The 21,246-nt window shown below is 43.1% G+C and overlaps 1 protein-coding gene across 3 annotated transcripts in view; it reads left to right on the top strand.

The window, feature by feature from the left end:
• Positions 1-21,246, top strand: part of CENPE (centromere protein E) — a 183,013-nt gene that overhangs the window by 38,658 nt on the left and 123,109 nt on the right. For all 3 annotated transcript variants that reach the window (XM_073601785.1, XM_073601777.1, XM_073601770.1), the window contains exons 7-15: positions 1,368-1,435; positions 1,865-1,939; positions 4,695-4,746; positions 4,830-4,917; positions 5,020-5,149; positions 11,283-11,408; positions 11,546-11,689; positions 13,020-13,179; positions 13,270-13,426. In XM_073601785.1, the coding sequence (XP_073457886.1) occupies positions 1,368-1,435; positions 1,865-1,939; positions 4,695-4,746; positions 4,830-4,917; positions 5,020-5,149; positions 11,283-11,408; positions 11,546-11,689; positions 13,020-13,179; positions 13,270-13,426 (1,000 nt within the window). The remainder of the gene's footprint in view (positions 1-1,367; positions 1,436-1,864; positions 1,940-4,694; positions 4,747-4,829; positions 4,918-5,019; positions 5,150-11,282; positions 11,409-11,545; positions 11,690-13,019; positions 13,180-13,269; positions 13,427-21,246) is intronic.

Raw genomic sequence — 21,246 nt, 5'->3', positions numbered from 1 at the left:
GTTTGAGTCAACAACATCCGTTGGAAAAAAATCCATGGTCTTTGTTGTCGGAATGTCCAATCAATGTCCGACCGTGTGTACAGGGCATTACACAACCTGTTAAATACCCCATCCACAGCCAACATGTTTTGAGTTTGAGCCAGTCGTGTGGCTACTTAGTGAGAGGCGTGCTCAGAGACAACAGGTGCACACTCAGAAAACAAAAGCCTAGCCATGATCCAGCTGATAAGACTGCCGCTGCCACAGAGGAAAAAAGTGCATAATTAGCACTGCGCTGTCTGGCCCCAGGGAATCCGACTGCCTCGCTGCGCTGATGCATAGTGGCGAGGTGGGCGGGAACCAACTGCACTGCTTCTCTTTTATACAGCCGCTGAATTAGACCAGCTTTCATGTGTAGAAGGTGGGTCTCCCAGGATCACTTTGACGTGCCACGCAAAGACTGGCACGTGCGTGTGTCGGGGGTTGCCGACCCTGCTCTAGGTACTGTTGCGCCCACCCCCCCCCCCCCCACAGCTCCTATGCAGCTGAGAACGCAGAGGAAATGTGATCACTTCTAAAGAAAACATAAATACCCCCTCTTTTATATCTACACATAAATGTTTTGCCTTTTGTTTCCCTTTTTTAAAGTGAATGGGCTTTTTTGCAAGGTGATCGTTTACAAATACTTGTATAAAAAAATATATACTGTTCACCCCCTCCTGCTCTTACAGATGTGGTGTGTATGTTTGTGTTTTTTTTTTTTTTTGGGGGGGGGGGGGGGGTGTTTCTTCCCCCTCCACTCTGCACCAAAACACATGGTACTGCAGTTCATGGTACTTGCACATTTGCAAGATACATGGGGGTGCCATTAGGAATTAATAATACTGCTGCATATCTACAATAAGTCAACATGAGCAAAGCATAACTTTGTGCACTTTAGCACCACACCAATCAATGTAATTTGTTACATTGTTGCAAACTTGTTTGTTTAAACTTTTTTTTTTTTTTGATGATGTTGGGAACAGTTAGAACATTTGTCAGGCTTATTTGGCTGCTTGGCTTTCACTGGGAAGATGTTCCCTTACACCTTCTATTGGGAACCTCCCAAGAAGCAAGTTTGTATTAACCCTTCCCGTTCTAAACGTCTCCAATTGCTGCCGATGTGCTTTATTAAAGGACTTCCCTTCTTTAGGTGTCTTGCTGGTGAATAGGTCAGCTTGTAGGGGAAATCCACCACAAGTGAAATGCATAAAGCAAATAAAACCTCAACAGATAAATCAAGCGTTTCCCCACGTTTAAAAAAAAAAAAAAAAAAAAAAAACCTTTTTGTTTGAAATTTTCATTTTAAGTGCGGAAATTCATATATTTTTTTTTTTTTTTTTTTGCAGAAACTAGACATTATGGGGAGACAAAAATGAATGAACACAGTAGCCGGTCTCATACAATTTTTAGAATGGTAAGTTCATTATATTGTTATTGCTTTGCCTTTTTAAAATAGGATACTTAAAAGTTTTGCTGTAAGAGCAGGCAGGCTTTTATTGCAGAAGCGACATGCATTGTCTCTTCTGTAATAAAATGCCCCTACCTACTTGCTGTCTTCTCTGGCACTGTAAATTAAGCTGTGCATGCTCAGCTTACAGTGCTGGGATCACTGTCATCCCCCGCTGACTAATGAAGAGGCTTGGATGCTGGCAAGGGACCGTTGGACAGGTAAGTATTCATGCTTTAGTTTCACTTAAGCACTGTGAAGAACTGTAAAATAACATGATTCTATATACATGATTAAAACAGAATAATAATAATATAGTAGTAGGAATAAAACCGTTAATGAATGAACCTTAAACTTTCAAAGTATGCCTATAAATATTTTTCTCACTTTCGACAGATTGTTGAAAGCAGAGAGAGCAATGAACCTGGCAATTCAGAGAGCTGTGAGGGAGCAGTTATGGTTTCTCACCTGGTGAGTTATATTAAACCTTGCCATTTGTTTTCACCAAGTGTCTAGTTCTGGAATTCTTGTTTTGTACAATAAAAGTAATCTCAAAATATTTGTAACCCCATGCACACATCATTCGCTTATATCTTCCTATTGTGTCAGGTAAAGCCTGCTGCTGCAAGGAGAAATTGGCCACATCTACCTTCTAGGGTCAGTTCACACTGAGCAGTGACAAGAATTTTAATGCATTGTAAAACGTTGGTCACTGCAAGGACACACAGAAAACAATTGTTGCATGTTCTGTTTGCCCTACAATGCAGCCAGGGCACTGGGTCAGCTAACCTGCATGATTGGTCACAAATTATGGTACTTTTTTTTTTTTTTTTTTTTTTTTTTTTTTTTTTTTAGACCAGAGATACAAAAACAATGCACATGTAGTGGATCTTAAACAATGCTGTAGTGTTAGCAGCACTTTAAAGGCTGTTCACACTGAACTGACAGTTGCCGAAGAGTAAACCTCAGCGCTTTATCTCTCTGCCAGCTGTCGGTTACAACCAGTTTTAATACTGAACTTGAAGTGTACAAAAGTATACGTCATTCATGTCACTGTTGAGCAGCGAGATGCACTGCTGTACAGTGACATGCAATTCTGTACAACTTGCTGTGATAACATTTATTGCACCTCACTTCTACAAGAAAGAAAGTTCTCTTAGTATATGCTCCAAATTTGAGCTCAAATGGACAACCTACAATGAGATTCTCTATGGGACTTCTAGGCCTAATGGTAGTCTCTTTCAAGGCAGTACCATTCACCTAATTCCATTCAAGAACTCTGCAGCAAATCACCATGTCGACCTGGAAAAAGCAGTCTCTTCTCAGTTTTGCTCATGCCTGTCCAGCCAAGCAAGGAATTCCCTGCCCTGGTTGATCACCACCCATCCCTATCACTGGAAGGTTTTCACAACAGATGCAAGTCTCTGAGGCTGACAGTCCAAAGGACATGGTCACTGGGGGAAAACAAGCTCCCCATCAACATCTCAGCGCTCAGAGCAGTCGGGTTGACCCTGAAGCAATGGACTTCCCTTCTAAAGGGGCAACCAGTCAAGGTGCAGTAAAACATTGCCATGACAGTGGCCTACATCAACCACCAATGGGACACCAGGAGTCCGGCTGCCTTGAAGGAAGCAAATCAGATGATCTCATGGACAGAAGCTCACTGTCTTGTGATCTCTGCGGCCCACATATCAGGGGTGGACAATTTGATAAATTGATTGCCTCAGCTGCCAGTGCTTGGATCAACGGGAATTGGCCCTTCATCCAGATGTCTTCAGCCTGATCGGCCAAAAATGGATGACTCCTTTCCTCCAGTTTCAGTCCTAAAGGATAGAGGGGTTTGAGTCTTATTCTTCCGTTGCTTAAATCAAGGAAATCTATTTTCATACCTGGAAATAATATTTTTGCCTGGTGTGAACACAGCACTTAAGTCCTAGAGATTACTCCTGTGCCTTGCATTCTGGCCTTTCTACAAATGGTCTTGACCAGAACTTGGCCTTAAAGTGATTGTTTAAGTTTCATAAAAAAACAAAACAAACCTGTTATACTTGCCTCCTCTATACTGCCCCTCCCTCCTGTTGAGTGCCCCCACAGCCAGCAACTTGCTATGGAGGCACCCGAGCTGAGTTGCAGCTTTGTGAGTTCATTCAGATATGGAGCCCCAGCCCCGCCCCCTCTCTCCCCTGATTGGCTTACTGAATTTGACAGCTGCAGGAGCCAATGGCACCGCTGCTGTGTGTCAGCCAATCTGGAGGAGAGTCCCGGACAGCTAAGACACTCGCGGACATCACTGAAGAGAGAGATGGGGCTCAGGTAAGTAATTAGGGGGTGCTGGGGAGGCTGCTCAACACAAGTGTTTTTTTTTTTTTTTTTTTTTTTTTTTTTATCTTAATGTATAGAATACATTAAGATAAAAAACTTTCTGCCTTTTACAACTCCTTTAAGCACTCTCAAAGGTCAAGTCTCAGCCCAATACATATCATTTTTTTTTTTTTCAAAATCCGCTGGCTTTATTCTCCCTTGTAAGAACTTTTTTCTTCAAAGTGTTTTTGCTCTGCAGAAAACCACCCTTTGAACCTATCAGGGATATTCCTTTAGGATCTCTCTTCTAAAAAGTATCCTTTTTTGTCTCTATCATGTGTCAGAAATGTTTCTGAACTGACCGTCCTCTCCTGCATAGAGCCTTTCCCCATACTTCACAAAGACAAAGTTGTCTTGGAGGAAATCATTCTATGTTGCCTGATCGTGGTCAGAGCCATTAACGTATACTTGAAGGCTAATGCTTCCTTCATACGAATGAATTGCCTGTATCTCTTGCCTTGGGACCTTTCAAGGGATACCCTGCTTCAAATTCCACCATCTCTCGATGGATAAGGAATCTGATTGCAAGAGCTTACATTTTCGAAGAGAAACCTCCTCCTGTGCTTTTTATGAGCCTGTTTTCCGCACCGTTTTTGCACCAAGCCTGTATCTCAGCAGTGTAAGGTTGCCATCAGGTCTTCCGTTCATACTTTTCAAAGATATACTGTACCAGATAGCTGTCCAAAATTCTGCTGATGCAGTTTTTTTTTACTGTAAGGTTCAAACAGTGGCACTTGACAGTTTCGCCAGTGTCCAATCGCCTGATGGTACATGTCTGTAACCAGGTATATATTGATCCATGGATATATTATAATATGTGTGTGTGTGTGTGTGTAATATATGTATATTTATTTTTTTCCCTCAGAATCTTGTTGATTTGGCTGGCAGTGAAAGAGCAAGTCAAACTGGGGCCGAAGGTAATGTTTTTGGATTGAAAGAATGTATAAGAGGTGTACGCTTGGACAATTTGTGCTATGCCTGTATTTTATGTATTCTACAGGTGTACGGTTAAAAGAAGGGTGCAATATTAACCGTAGTTTGTTTATACTTGGGCAAGTCATTAAGAAACTTAGTGATGATCAGCCTGGGTAAGTTCTGTACATGGACAGTATGTTATGTTATTCTTACATTCAAGTTAAGTATTTCTTATAACACATTGGTGCATATTTGTCTCTCCTTTCTGTATTCAGAGCATTTATCAACTACAGGGACAGCAAGCTGACAAGGATTCTTCAGAATTCTCTGGGTGGAAATACAAAGACAGTAATAATCTGTACTATTACGCCTGTTTCCTTTGAGGAAACATTGAGCACACTCCAGGTAATTAACATTCAGGGGTTGATTTAAATTATTCTTCTAATCAAAGCTTTATAAAACAAATGATCGAAAGCAATATGTTTTACATCACCTCAGTTGTACTTGTTAGGCAAGTCATATCAACATAGCTCCACAAAGCCCTAAACGAAGCAGTTTTGAGTAAAATAGGGAAGTGTTAGAACTTCTCAGATTGTAACGGTGTTGTCTGTAGCTCACTGAGGCAATTTTCCCCTGTAATTAAAGGGTTTAAGCTAGATTAAGTTTAAAAAAAAAAAGGGTGACAAAACAAAAATAACAAGCGAAACACACAATAGCAATCAGTGCAGTTGTCTTAACAAAAACAAAATGAAGTTAAAGTGGTTGTATTCTATGCACAAAGCTTACACAGTAAAGTGGTTTCACTTCACCCCTTTAAAAGTAATGTATAGAAAAAAAAGATGTGGCACAACCTCTATTCACTAACGCCACATATGAAATCACTTAAATGTCCCAATGCATATACAATAAGTCCAAAAAATAAGAAAAGGTTTAATTTAATAAAAAAAGTGTGTGTGTGTGTGTGTGTGTGTGTATGTATGTGTATATAATATATTTATTTTATAATATATTTATATTCTCACAAAAGTGAGTACACCCCTCCACATTTTTGTAAATATTTTATTATATCTTTTCATGTGACAGCACTGAAGAATTTACACTTTGCTACAATGTAAAGTAGTGAGTGTACAGCTTGTATAACAGTGTAAATTTACTGTCTCCCTCAAACTAACTCAACACACAGCCATTAATGTCTAAACCACTGGCAACAATAGTGAGTACATCCCTAAGTGAAAATGTCCAAATTGGGCCCAAAGCTTCAATATTTTGCGTGGCCACCATTATTTTCCAGCACTGCCTTAACCCTCTTGGGCATGAAGTTCACCAGAGCTTCACTGGTTGCCACTGGAGTCCTCTTCCACGCCTCCATGATGACATCAAGGAGTTGGTGGATGTTTGAGACCTTGCGCTCCTTTACCTTCTGTTTTCAGGATGCCCGCCCCACAGATGCTCAGTAGGGTCTAGGTCTGGAGACATGCTTGGCCAGTTCATCAACTTTACCCTAAGCTTCTTTAGTAAGGCAGTGGTCGTCTTAGAGAGGTGTTAGGGGTCGTTATCATGTTGGAATACTGCCCTGCGGCCCAGTCTCCGAAGGGAGGGGGATCGTGCTCTGCTTCAGTATGTCACAGTACATGGCATTCATGATTTCCTCAATGAACTGTAACTCCCCAGTGCCGGCAGCACTCATGCAGCCCCAGACCATGACACTCCCACCACCATGCTTGACAAGACACACTTGTCTTTGTACTACTCACCTGGTTGCCACCACACATGCTTGACACCATATGGACCAAAAAAGTTTATCTTGGTCTCATCAGACCACAGGACGTGGTTCCAGTAATCCATGTCCTTAGTCTGCTTGTCATCAGCAAACTGTTTGTGGGCTTTCTTGTGCATCATCTTTAGAAAAGGCTTCCTTCTGGGATAACAGCCATGCAGACCAATTTGATGCAGTGTATGGTCTGAGCACTGACAGGCTGACCCCCCCCACCCCTTCAACCTCTGCAGCTATGCTGGCAACACTCATACGTCTATTTCCCAAAATCAACCCCTGGATATGATGCTGAGCACGTGCACTCAACTCTTTGGTCGACCATGGTAAGGCCTTCTCTGAGTGGAACCTGTCCTGTTAAACCGCTGTATGGTCTTGGCCACCATGCTGCAGCTCAGTTTCAGGGTCTTGGCAATCTTTTTGTTTAACTTCCAGTGACCAGTATGAGAGAGTGAGAATAACACCAAATTTAACACCTGCTCCCCATTCACTCCTGAGACCTTGTAACACTAACTAGTCACATGACAGCGGGGAGGGAAAATGGCCAATTGGGCCCAATTTGGACATTTTCACTTAGGGGTGGACTCGCTTTTGTTGCCAGCGGTTTAGACATTAATGTCTGTGTGTTATTTTGAGGGGACAGCAACTTTACACTGTTATACAGGCTGTGCACTCACTACTTTACATTGTAGTAAAATGTAATTTCTTCAGTGTTGTCACATGAAAAGATATAATAAAATATTTACAAAGATGCGAGGGGGGTGTACTCACTTTTGTGAGATAATGTATGGTATATGTGTGATAAATACGATATGTTTTAAATCTTCATCATATATTGATATATGTTCTGTATCTGTGAAATGATTTATGGCATGTGTATTAATTGCACATGTATATGTATGTAGGTGCTATTTACATGAGTACGTCTTTTTTTTTGCATGCTAAGGCATCATCTGATGCTGTGGAGACCCATAGGAATGTGGCTAATATTCTTCTTACTTTTTTTTTTTTTTTTTATGTATAGACTCTAGGCACATCCTTGTGATTGTTAAGAGGAAGTGATTATATCCTCCCTCTGGGGTCTCTGTATTAGGATATAACCCCAGATCTTGTTATCTGGTGCCTTTGGGTCCCGTGGCATAACTTCCTGCCTTGTGCCAATTTGTGATGGTTGCCATGGAGCTGTAGGTGGGGACTGGTGCAAAGGCCCAGTGGTACGTCACTTAAGGCTTCCATGGCCATTCTTCGCATCAGTCCTGTGTTGGCCGTTTCCATAGAGATGAAGGCTGGTAGGAGGCGTCATTTCTGGCTCCCGCTGGTTTCCTACGACGTCGCTTCCGGTCTTATTTGGACTTTTGTATTGGGACTTTTAAGTGCTTTCATGTTCAGGATTTATTCAACAATGTGTGTTAAAATAAAATTGCACTCTCAAAAGTTGCTTAAAACAGACATATATCAAGCCGCTTGTGGAGCTGTCAGCCTGATGGAGGCGTAGTTTGTTCCCCTGAAATGCATTGCTGATTGACTACAGAGTCTGTGGCATCTGACAGCTCCTTTTTTGAGTGTTCCGTGGTGGTTTTCTGGCGGTTTTGTCCGGCTCCCTGGCTTCTGCAGCGGTCTCTGTTGGGACTGGACTTTGCACTGGTGGCTCCACGTGGAGCTTGTTGTGTTTATGAGTGCATTTTTATTGTATTTTAACATACTGTTTAATAAATCCTGCTACACCATTGGCAGCTTGGTGCCTTTCTCCCGTTCCCCTTCTTCTGTCGAGTTTCACAGTATGGTTCAAGGTGTCCAGACTTAAAGAATATTTCCAGACATCTGAATGTTCTATATAGTTATATTGGTCCAGCTTGGAATTGTGTATATGGTCTACATATCTGAGGCCACTGGAAATCACTAAAATAGACACTGCTCCTTTAGTGATCTCCTCTTGCTTCCAGGTCTCCCCCTACTTCAGTGATCTCCACTTGCTTCCAAGCTACACTCTGTATCTTAAGGCAAGGCCCAATCATGGGTCCCCAAGGTGACTAGCAATTGCGTCTTGGTCCCTGGGCTTTTGTTAGTCCAGGTATTCAGTAATATCACGTGACATAAATTTGAACTACCCCTATTGGTATCTGGGGGTGTAATCAGGGTGGGGTACACAGACGTGCGGAAAGGCTCTGATGAGATTATTTAAATTTTTTATTCATTTATTTATAAAAAAAACAAATCTTTTTGGCCCGTGAATACCGTATTTATCGGCGTATAACACACACTTTTTTCCCCTTAAAATGAGGTGAAAATCGCAGGTGTGTGTTATACGCCGATCCCCGCCGACTGTGAGCGGAGTGAGCAACGGCCGCCGATATACATAGATAGCCAAGTGTACTAGGCTAGCTCCTCTCCCAGTCCCACCCTATGATGGACACAGGGACTTGGGCGTGACTGTGAGCGGAACTAGCCGAGGCTATCTATGTATATGGGCGGCGCTTGGCTCCGCTCAGTCAGACCCATCCTGGGCAGGACTACGAGAGGAGCTTAAAGCGGCCGAGAGCCGCTGAGATGCACAGGACCGGCTCTGTGTACTCGGCAGCGCCATTTTCAAACTGCAGCCTGGGCAAGGCTGCAAATGACACCAGGGCTGCAAATGACGCTGTGTAAGGCTGCAGATGGACACTGATAAGGCTGCATTGATGGGCATTTAATGTAAGTTTTTTTCATTAAAACATTTTTTTCCTTAAAATTCCCTCCTACACTTGGGGTGTGTGTTATACGCCGATAAATACAGTATTTATAAAATCTACAATGTGGTCCTTGGGCTAAAAAGTTTGGAGACCCCTTGCTCTAGGGTGTCTGCTTTCAGAAAATATAAAACGTTTTGAGGGTTTTATGTAATCTTCAGTCCTAAAGATTTTTTTTTAAACGTGTGCAAAAAAACTTCCATGGCAGCGAAAGGGTTAAAGGATAAGTTCACCTTCAGTTACATGTTCCACTCGTTTTTAGCAGTGAGGGATAGAGACTGGAGACTATCACTCACTTATTACAATTTTAGATGTACTAAGTTCTTAGGGGTCCTAAGAAGGTTAATGGGCAAAAGCTGAGAGGCATAACTGTGTGTAAAGTGAAAATAGTGTTGACTGTTTATAGTGTAATTGTTGTCACATAGTCTCAGTCTTCATCTTGTTCATAACCATAAAGAAACAACCCCTAAATATATTTCAACATAACACCAATATAGGCGTCCAAAGTTATAGAATTATAGTGTCCAATTACCGTATTTATTGGCGTATAACACGAACATTCATTTTAAGAGGAAAGTTTCAGGAAAAAAACTTAAATTTTAAATAAGGAATGCCCATCTGCAGCCTCATCAGTCCACATCAATGCAGCAGCCTCACCATTGCCATCAATGCAGCAGCCTCACCATTGCCATCAATGCAGCAGCCTCACCATTGCCATCAATGCAGCAGCCTCACCATTGCCATCAATGCAGCAGCCTCACCATTGCCATCAATGCAGCAGCCTGATCGATGCCCATCTGCAGCCTAGAGGGGACAGGGAGGGGGGTGGGACGAGCGCCGACAGATTACATACAGTGAGAATCTCCTATGATAGACAGAACAGACAGAACAGTGGTCCAATGGCATCCCAGGAGACGGGACTTCCTATTACAGAGGCTGCCAAGTAAACAGGAGATTCTCACTGTATTTAATCTGACGGCGCTCATCCCGACCCCCTCCCTGTCCCCTCCGAGGCAGCTAAAATTTAACTATTGGCGTATAACACGCACGCACTATTTGCACCCAATTTTCATGGTGAAAAAGTGAGTGTTATACGCCAATAAATACAGTAATTAATAATGTGTGATGTGCCAATCTACACAGGGGGTCCCCATGTGGACTATTCTCTGTGGATATGGGAAGAATTACCATACCATTGCACAAGTTATATTCCTTTTTACACAAATATTTTTTATTTTAGATGATTTATTTCACTATAGAACAAGAGTGGTGTATCTAATATTATGGTATTAGGGTAGCGCAGTCAACACTATTTTCACTTTATATATTTTTTCTTTCACCCACTGGAGGAATTTATTTTTGACCGCAGCAACTAGTTTTTTATGTTTTTTTTTTTTTTGACACAATAACTATTTTTGCGTGGAGAATCACATCAGGGCTACATAAAAAAATGTTTTTTTTTTTGTTTTTATTATTCCTATTGGATAGTTGCCCTTACTGTCTGGTAAAACCTTGTTAGGACAGGGAGTGACCATCTAACTGAGCCCTGCATAGTAGTATAAAACTGACAAGGGTGCTTAATCTTCCCCACTCTCAAACTAAAAAATGGGTTTTGTCTGGAAATGCAGTTTAAGTCCTACCGACCAACGCTTATCACTGTAATGGGAAGTGATCGATTTATCAGCAATAAAACCTGACAGAGGTTACAACCATCCCTAGTAAAACAAAATGTGTGTGGTCTCGTAGTTTGGAGGTAGGTCAAACTGCTGCTCTCACAAAGTGCAGTGGTCCTGGTCTCCAGTGATCAGATGCTGCCTTTGAACAGCACCCCAACAATATTTGACCTTCCTGCAGTTAACCAATAGTAAAGCTTCCCTCCTTTTTAGATGGCAGAATTTGCCATTCTTGCATAGATCCTAATCAGTCCTCCTGAATCGGCCTTCAGTGATATATATATGTGTGTGTGTGTGTGTGTGTGTGTGTGTATGTATATATTATATATTATATATTTTATATTTTTTTTTTTTTTTATATCTTTCAGTTTGCAAGTGCTGCGAAAAATGTTAAAAATAAGCCTCATGTCAATGAGGTGCTGGATGATCAAGCATTGCTGAAGAGATACAGGAAGGAAATAATGGATTTAAAAAAGCAACTGGATAACTTAGAGGTAAGTAAATACATTGCTTTTTTTCATGTTAAGAGTGGTCAGTCCTCGCAAAACCAGGTTTGTTTGGTCTGAATGAGTGCATGAAACACACAAAATGTTTAAGAATTGTTAAACACAAAAAACTTACATTTCTGTAGGCATCTTCTGTGTCAAAAGCACATGCAATGGCCAACGAAGAACTACTGGCAGTAATACAACAACTTCAAAAAGAAAAAGAAGAGAGGATATCCAATTTGAAAAATGTTGTAGTTGATTCTGCTAGGTCCCAGGAAGATCAGCAGGTAAGAAGCCATTATAAAAGAAGTATATTACAGTTACTTTTTTTACAGAATCAAAGCAAAATGTGTAGCTGCATATAGTATGACCACCAAAACTAACCTTGCACATGAAAACTAAGCACCAGTGCTGTGTAATTGAACCCAAAACAAACTGCTAGATAATATACATTTGATATACAGGTATGTATGTTTACAGTTTACCCGATCAAGTATTTGTCTGTTTAGTCACTCCTGTTATTTTTACAACTCTGCCATCCAGAAAGTTTCCCTAATTCTTGGTTTAGTCATAATGTTTCCTAACACCTGCTAATTGGTCAGAAATTAAAATGTAAATTCATAGACCAGTGAGCAGGGTTGGAGTTAATGAAGAATTATGTGCAAAGCTATATTTCTCCTGTGGATCATAGGAGTGCAGTTCGTTCTGCACTCCTGTGACCCGTATTCAGCAGTAGTCAGTCAGCCAGTCCAATCGAGATCCACCCAGATGCCTTGAACCGGCAGCTGGCTCAGCTTCTTGGTGAGCTCCTGGGACACTGAGCCAGCCGCTCCTGTCCCCTTCATAGCCCCATGCTCCTGTAAGTGCTGGAGGGGCAGAGCAGAGCCAGTGACTCTGACAGTCACTGCTCTCTGCCCAGAGTGGAGGACTGAGCGATCGGTGTTTGATCCCTCAGTTCTCATTGCAGAGGTGGAGGGGGCAGATGCAGCTTTGGATTGAAGCTGCACCCAAATAGGTGAGTATAGCGTGTGTGTGTGTGTTTTTTGTTTTTGTTTTTTTTTTTGTTTTTTTTTTAAGTTTTTAAAAAAAAACAAAAACATACTTCTCAAGTTACAGGAGGTCACACCAGCCTTATACACTCAGGAGTTAATCCTGTCTTTTCTCCAGCAGGATTGCTCCAGAGGTGATTACATTACACCAGAATGGGTTCTCGAGTACTAATCGGCATCTAGAGATGCCTAGCTTTTCATATGCATGGTTAATTTTAGGATTACTTTAAAGCAACGCTAAACGATATACTTGTTCATTAAAAATAACCCATACTCCTTCACTATTTAATAGCCCTGTTAAGCTGTTTTTCTCCTTGTAAAGTTCTCTGTGAGCTCCCAAATGTTTTTCCCGCCTCACTTCTGTTGTGTTGAGGGCAAGTAGTGCATGTTCATTGCAGTTATGTGCACTGCTCTATGCACACTACACATACCATTGTTCCTATTACTGTACATCTACAGTAACTTTAGTATCGGTTTTTGGTGCGTGTGTTTGTTTTTTTTTTTTTTTTTTTTTTTTTTTTTTCTGATTTTAAATGTATTAACTGAATTTGTCTATTTCCTTTTCAAGCATAAGCGAAAAAGGAGAGTTACATGGGGTGCTGAAAAAATACAAAGTACGCTCTACAGTGCCGGTGTTTTACCATTCGATGCTGGATCCAAAATAAGTGCTAGCTTCCCAAAAAGAACGAAATTGTCTGATTTGCAAACCATACCTGAGAATGATGATTGTAAGTATATTGACAAGTTATTTTTAGTGTTCCGTTTTTTGACAATCCAACTGTGACTGTCATATATATTTTTTTTTTCTTTCCCTCCAGCTGTTTGCACAGAATTTTCAGAAACTGATGAGACAGCCCGTGTATTTGAAGACTTCTTCCCAGACTGGGATGTTGGAAGTAAAATCACTTTAAGAGAGAAGACCGCTTTTCGTCATTCAATGATTGATCTTAATTCTGATGCAGAGTTTCAAAGCAGGTATAACTTTTTCAATGCTTGTATGTGGTGGTTCTTATCCATTAGAATATACTGTTTTAATGTAAAAACAAAGGGAGTGGATAAAAGAAAAGGCAGGCCTAATTTATCATGCTTGGCTTAAGTCAAAGCTTACCTTGGGGGATGTTGGGGCAGTGTTAAGCAGCAAGGCTTCCATTCTGGCACTTCTCTCCTACATGTAAAAATCATCTTCCTTTTTCTAGTAAAAAAAAAAAACTACTCGGAACCCCCAAACATTATATATGTTTTTTTTAGCAGACACCCTAGGGAATAAAATGGCGGTCATTGCAACTTTTTATCCCGCACGGTATTTGCGCAATAATTTTTAAAACTCCTTTTTTTGGAAAAAAATAACGGTTTCATGAATTAAGATATAACAAAACAGTAAAGTTAGCCCAATTTTTTTGTATAATGTGAAAGATGATGTTACGCCGAGTAAGTGGATACCTAACATGTCACGCTTTAAAATTGTGCACAGTCATGGAATGGCACCAAACTTCGGTACTTAAAAATTTTTACAGGTTACCAGTTTAGAGTTACAGCGGAGGTCTAGGGCTAGAATTGTTGCACACGCTCTAACCTACGCGGCGATACCTCACATGTGTGGTTTGAACAGCATTTACATATGTGGGCGGGACTTGCGTGTGCGTTCACTTCTGAGCGCAAGCTACCGGGTACAAGGGCGTTTTAAATTTTTTTAATTTTTTTTTTTTTTTTTGATCACTTTTATTCCTATTACAAAACATCCCTTGTAATAGGAATCTATTGTGACAGGTCCTCTTTATGGAGAGATGCGGGGTCAATAAGACCGCACATCTCTCCAGACTGTAAAGCATGAGATTGAGAAAAAAATGTCATGCTGACAGTCGCGATCGCGGCTTTGTTTACATCCGGGAACCCGGGCGTGATGTCATAACCTCGCGCCCTGGCCTCCGACAGTCATAGAGATGACTGGTGACCATCTGGTCACCGGAAATCTCTATCAGCCGGCGCTGGCCGATTCTTTCCCCGGGCCCCCGATGGCGCGGGAGAGCCTGGAGAAGCATGGATAGCGGCGGGATGGGGGGTGTCCCCTCCTGTCGCATATAAGAACGATCAGGCGGCGGAACTGCCGCTATGATTGTTCTTATCGTGCATAGAATCGCTGGCTGGAAAGAATGATATCTGAATGATGCCTGTAGCTCAAGGATGTCATTTTTACTATGGCCCGGTAGGGAAGTGGTTAAAACTTTCCTCTGCCTCAGACCAAAATTAACTCTTGTCAAGTATTAAAAAGAACCACAATACCTATAATAAGCATGTGTATATCAAAAGTCAGGTCAACTTGTCTGATCTAGCTTTCAGCCTCCAAGCCTCCACAGGATGGGAAAATTAAGCTGTTGATGTTCTTAAAGCGTAAGTGCATGTGCTGAGATGCTCACTGTCTATTTTGAATTGGCATATAATTATAGACTTATTACTACAGGACACAGGCTCCCATAATCCACCCTTCTGTTGTATGCAACCACCTTGGGGTGAATGGGCTCTGGCTAACAAAATTAAGGGGCAGCACATATAACTCCACCCAACTCCAGCAGACCTCAATTTTTGCTAGTTTCCTTAGGCGATACACGGGCCTCTCTACTAGACAAGGTTTTTGTTTTTGTTTTTTTTCTGACTAGGTTTTTCTAATTCTACCTGAAAGACTAAGATTCCTTGCTGATCTTCACACTGAGAAATTCCTTCTCCTCCCAGATTCACCTACAGCCACTGTGGCTACTTGGAGCATATTGTCCCTTTTGCAGGGCCTCAGGGGACCATAACTGTATCCCACCACAGAAGTGGCCAGCCTGTAATGTTGCCCCCGTCCTCACCCTTGGTACAGTAGTAAACCCAGGTGCACTTAATCAGGTGGTGCTCTATGGTCAATAGCAGTAGCGAGCCACATCTATGTGATCCAGTTCCTAAATGTCTCCTCCAAGGAGAAGGGTGTATGCCCTCCAGAAGTGAGACCTTTCCAATTGGTATTACTCCTCAGAGAATGCAAAGCCCTGAAGTGGTGAGTCTGCGGCTGTGCCCCTTCCTTGTGGAGACCCCCAGCAAAAGCACTCTAACTCCATTCCTGGGGTTAGTCCTTGGATCCTGGAACCCTCCTTCCATAGCAGCAGGGGTGAGCAGCATGAAACTTAGGCTTAGAGCAGTGTGTTGCAGGGTGGCTGCAGTGCTTTAAATGATCTGTTGCAGCTATGCTGTGTCATGCAACACTTTCTGTCCATTGCTGTGGTAACTGTGTCGCATTTCCTGCACTGTGAGCGAAGTCCTGCCCTTGGGGGGGGGGGGGGGGCGCTCTGATACAGGACTAGCAATCCTGGTTGTACCAAAATGGCCCAGGCATCCTTCATCTCCTAGGGGATTCTCTGTGGAAACTTCCCGCTCAACCTGACCTACTGTCTCAAAGGCTGGCTTTCCATCCAGCTTCATAGTCGCTGGCTTTGGCGGCTTGGCTATTGAAGCTGAGGTCTCTCTAAATCTGCTATTCATACACGTCTAAAAGCTAGAAAGTCATCCTTACAAAATGTTTCCATTGCATTTGGAAAGGTGTGTGTTTTTTTTTTTTTCCTTGACATGAAGAGCAGAAGTTCCACCCTAAATGTTAATCCTCAGGATATATCCTGGCCTTTCTCCAGTCTGATCTGGTTTATCACTTGACCTTCAGTACCCTAAATGATCAAGTTTTGGCCCTGGAAATTTCCTTTCAGAGACCTCTGTCCATTCACACTCTGGTAAAGACGTTTGTCCTGGGGGGCACCTGATTTAGCTTCCCTTGATCCTCGGCATCACTGGAGGCATCCTAATCTGATGTGGCATCTGGATCTTGTCGGCTCTTCAGAAGCTTCTCTTTGAGCCAATTTGGGGAATTCCTTTGACTGGCCTTACTCATTCTACCACTTACTTTTATTTTTTGACTCGGGTCGGCAAGATGTCACAGAAATTGGCAGCTTAACCTTGTAAACAGCCTTTCCTTGTCCTTAAGTACAAGGTGACTTGGAGACCTATGGCTTCTTCCTAATATGGACTTTTCATATTTTTTTGCAATTTGCTTGGCTCCATAGCATTCTAAAGAAATTTCTCTCCAAAGTTTGAATATGAGGTAAGCAATATGGTTTGCCTTTTAAAAATATAAATTGATTGCCTGGATCAACCGTTAATAAAAATCAAGAGAAAAAAACTAGCATTGATTGGCTAGTGAAACGCATCAGCGTGACGTCAGCGCGTCGATCGGGGGATCATTTGCTCGCTGCACGAATGAAGCACTGAGACGGTGGAGGAACGGCGGCTTTTTACCTATTGGCTCAAAGGGATAGCCTGCATGAACGGCACTTCATACACAATAGGAAAACCTCCAGGTGTCTGGATACCGGCTTATACTGAGCGTGGCCCAAACCGGACCGATGGGTAGAGGTACAGGGAAGTGATCGATACATATGACATGGTGAGAGTGTCTTTAACTTATTAACACAGCTGTGGTGTTCCTGTCCCTGTGTTGCCTCCCCATCTGACACCCCTTGGAGGTGTATCAGTGTTACTAAGTGACTCTATGCTTAGCCCATTCCTTTGAATATTCAAGCATCAGTGAATTCACCCTTTTCTTCACTAGGTGGAATCTGTTCAGTAATCAAATTTCAAAAAGGGACTTATAATCATCCCTTTGTGGACTGCTGAATGATACCCTCTATTTTCTTTATCGTACATCACGGGACACAGAGCACCATAATAATGACTGTGGGTTATACGCTTACCTTTAGGTGATTGGACACTGGCAACCAATAGTAAGACGGTTCCTCCCATATAACCCCTCCTATACGAGAAGTACCTCAGTTTTTTTGCCAGTGTCTTGAAAGTGATGGTCATGGCTGTTGAAGCTCTTCAAATTTCTTCAAAAAATGTCCCACTGAAGACGTTATAATCGGATCCAATCGGATGGTTTAACAAAGCTAAAGTGGATGGTACCCGAACCTCGGTTCAAGAACGAGGTATTGCTTGTAATGTGTCCTATATAGGCGCTGGACACTTGTTAAGTTGTTATTCCTGGTCAGTCTTGCCCAAGGTAAACCAGAAAGGGGGACCCGGTCCCTGAAGGTCCTTAGAGGCGCTACCCGCCGTGGTGATGGGGGAAGATTGGGCCTGGCAAGACAGGCCCTGCTGCTTGGGATGGTGAGTACTCCCTTGGGGATCTCTCTCTCTCTCTCTCTCTATATCTATATCGATATCGATATAGATATGAGAGAGAGAGAGAGATTTCCCTTTGAAACTGCTGGTAACCTTGAACCTGTGTCTGGGATTACAGATGGCGCGCATTTTTTGAATACTGGCATGCGCGAGTGTGCGCCACTGCTGTGCGCGTCGCTAATGCGCCGCGTGTTAGGACGGTGCATGCACCATGCGGTGGGTGTACTGCCGGTTGCTGATGCGCACGCTCACTCCCAAGCTAATGCTTTATAGGCATGGACCTCCTGGCGTGCACAACACAGAGCGATAGTTGGGCATGTGAGTCTGGTGGTCTTGGACACAGTGGTGACAGGTTAAAGGCTGGTTATAGTTTGTGGGGAGTACTCCTTTTTGTTTTCCTCGTGTGTAAGCAATGTCTTCCAGAAAACGAGGTATAGGGAACAAGGCAAGCACAGGGGTAAGAGTCCCTCCTCTAAAAACAGGAGACCAACCCCATGCTGATGCAGCCTCCGTTTCTCCTGAAAGACCTGCGGCATCTGGCCTGGCTGAGCCATTGCATTTGTCAGGCATAGTGGCCACTACCAATATACCTGCCTCAGCTTATGTTACAAAGGAGGATTTGGCATCTGCCTTAGCGGGCCTTGAGGGCAAGATAGCTGGCATGATTGCCTCTGTAACACAGGGGGGGAGGAAGTGTAATAGATCTCCCTCCCCTGAGCCTGGGCCAAGTGGAGAGTCACTAGAGCACCAGGTCTCTTATAGCCAGATGGGTCCAGGTGATCTGGAACCAGAATGGGCAGAGGATTTGGAAGAGGTGGTCATAAAGGACCGAGAGGAAGGAGAGGCTGAAGGATCCTCGGCTGAGGACTCTGGCTCTGAAGAGCCAATTTCAGCCTCCCCTTCCCGAAATTTGTTTATCCAATCTCTAATTGAGATGGTGCGAATTGGGTTTAAGTTACCCCCGGTTCAGGAGCCCGCACTCTCCTGTTCTACTTTGGGATCTTTGCGACCTCAGCAGATTTCCCAAGCATTCCCTTTGCATTCGTTACTGGAGCAGGTGGTTTACACGGACTGGGAGCACCCTGACAGGATGTACTTGCCTCCAAAAAGTTTTTCTGTCTGATATCCTATGGAGGAGAAGCTCAGGAAGAAATGGAGCTCACCTTTGGTGGACGCTGCCATATCTTCTATAAATAAAAGTTTAACCTGTCCAGTGGATAATGCCCAGGTATTCAAGGATCCTGCTGATAAAAAGCTAGAGTCCTTATTAAAGATCTCCTTTTCGGTGGCTGGTGCAGCAGTTCAGCCAGCAGTTGCAGCTATTTGGATTTCCCAAACCCTAAAGGATCGCTTTAAAAGGTTGGTAAGGAACATACCTTGCCAGGAGGAATCTGCCGAGGAGTTATCGGAGATTCCTCATGCCTTATGTTTTGCAGTAGATGCATTGAAAGACTCAATCCAACAGATGTCTCGTTTTGCATTACTGTCAAGTCATATGAGCAGAGTCATGTGGCTAAAGAACTGGTCTGCTGAGACGCCATGTCAAAGGCTACTCGCAGCTTTTCCATTCCATGGAGAACGCTTGTTTGGCGAGGATCTGGATAAATATATCCAAAAGATCTCTGGAGGAAAGAGTGCCCTACTCCCTATTAAAAGGAAAGGGAAGCAACCCTCTTATAAAATTCCTAATGCTCCAGGACCTAGTGCTTCTTCCCCTAAGCGGTATGGACGGCCTCAGCCGTCTGGCTTTAAAAGACCTGAGGGTCAGAAGAAGCCCTGGGCCCAAAAGCCACCCAAGCCCAGCTCCAAGTCTACCTTGTGAAGGGGCGCCCCCGCTCTCGCCGGTGGGGGGGCAGGCTTCGGCTGTTTTGGGAGGCCTGGGAAAAACTGGTTCAAGACAGATGGGTCATTTCCATTGTAAAATACGGTTACAGAATAGAGTTCCGGGAGATCCCCCCCAAATCGGTTTCTGTACTTAAGGGTTCCGTTGGATCCAGAGAAAAGAAGATGCCTATTCCTAGCTTTACACCATCTGCTGATGCAGGGGGTAATTGTAATGGTTCCGCACGAGGAAAGATTTAAGGGGTTTTACTCAAACCTATTCACCGTGCCAAAACCAAATGGGGAAGTAAGGCCCATTTTGGACCTCAAGGCTCTCAACTTCTTTGTAGACGTCCGATCATTCCGCATGGAGTCGGTTTGTTCAATAATAAAATCCCTGAAGAAGGGAGACTATTTATCGTCCATAGATATCAAGGACGCGTACCTTCATGTGCCGATCTTCGGTCCACATCAAAGGTTTTTACGCTTCGCTGTAGAGGGCAGTCATTTCCAGTTTGTGGCACTACCTTTCGGTCTGGCCACAGCCCCAAGGGTCTTCACAAAGATTCTGGCCCCAGTGTTGGCTTCCCTAAGGTCTCAGAAAGTCTCCGTAGTAGGATATCTGGACGATCTTCTTCTAAAGGAATGCTCTCGCCCCATACTAGTTCAAAACGTGTCAAGAACAGTACGGGTTTTACAACACCTAGGTGGGATGCTAAACATGGACAAGTCAGCTTTTTGTCTGACCCAAGCCTTGGTGTATCTGGGTCTGGTCTTGGACACTGCCCAAGAAAAGGTGTTCCTTCCTCCCTTTAAAGGTCGCCTCCATAGTGGAACTTGTACAGAAGGTGAAAAAAGAACTAACACCTTCTATTCGGCTGTGCATGAGGTTCCTAGGCAAGATGGTGTCATCCTTCAGCGCAGTGCCATATGCACAGTTCCACTCCAGAGTGTTCCAGAACAGTATTCTAGAGGCCTGGGACAAGTCAGCTCGAACCTTGGATCAGCCTATGGTTCTACTGTATCTCCACAGGTTCTATGGAACCTCTCTTGGTGGTTAAGAACCAGCAACTTGAAAAGAGGGAAATCTTTCCCACCTGTAGCCTGGAAAGTCATAACCACGGACGCCAGTCTTCTTGGCTGGGGAGCAGTCCTAGAGGAAGCGTCTGTTCAGGGAATATGGTCCCAGACAGAAAGGACCCTGCCCATCAATCTATTGGAGATGCGGGCAGCTCGTCTAGCTCTGCGGTTCTGGACATCCAGATTGCGGGGTCTTCCTGTCAGAGTCCAGTCCGACAATTCCACGGTAGTGGCATTTATCCACCACGAGGGAGGTACCAGGAGTCGGGCAGCCCAAAGAGAGGTAGATCATATATTGACATTAGAGAAGGGTTTGGGACTGACCATCCCGTGGGACTTTAAATGAAACCATGACCGGATGAGGTCATGCGTTTCCATCCCTTTACTAGTCTAAGAAAAAAGCAACAAAAGTGGGACTTTAAATGAAGTGCGTGAAATGTCCAAAAAACAAAACCGATGGACTACTAGGAAAATTTTATTAGATTCATGGAAATAAAACATGCATATAGTAATAATATATCAATCACAAATAGAGAGAAATATCAGCAATAATAGCAGCAAATATACATGATTCAATGAATACAATTCTCCATGGTACACCAGTAGGATATTAATACACAACCATATAATAAAAGGTATTGCCTGCAAAATAAGCCTCCAAAAAAACTCAAAAAATTAGGAAATGGTATGAC

Source organism: Aquarana catesbeiana, linkage group LG01, assembly GCF_042186555.1.
Source record: "Aquarana catesbeiana isolate 2022-GZ linkage group LG01, ASM4218655v1, whole genome shotgun sequence".
In the NCBI taxonomy this organism is placed as follows: domain Eukaryota; kingdom Metazoa; phylum Chordata; class Amphibia; order Anura; family Ranidae; genus Aquarana; species Aquarana catesbeiana.
The sequence above is the reverse complement of the archived record's forward strand: the minus strand, read 5'-3'. Positions and strand labels throughout refer to the sequence as shown.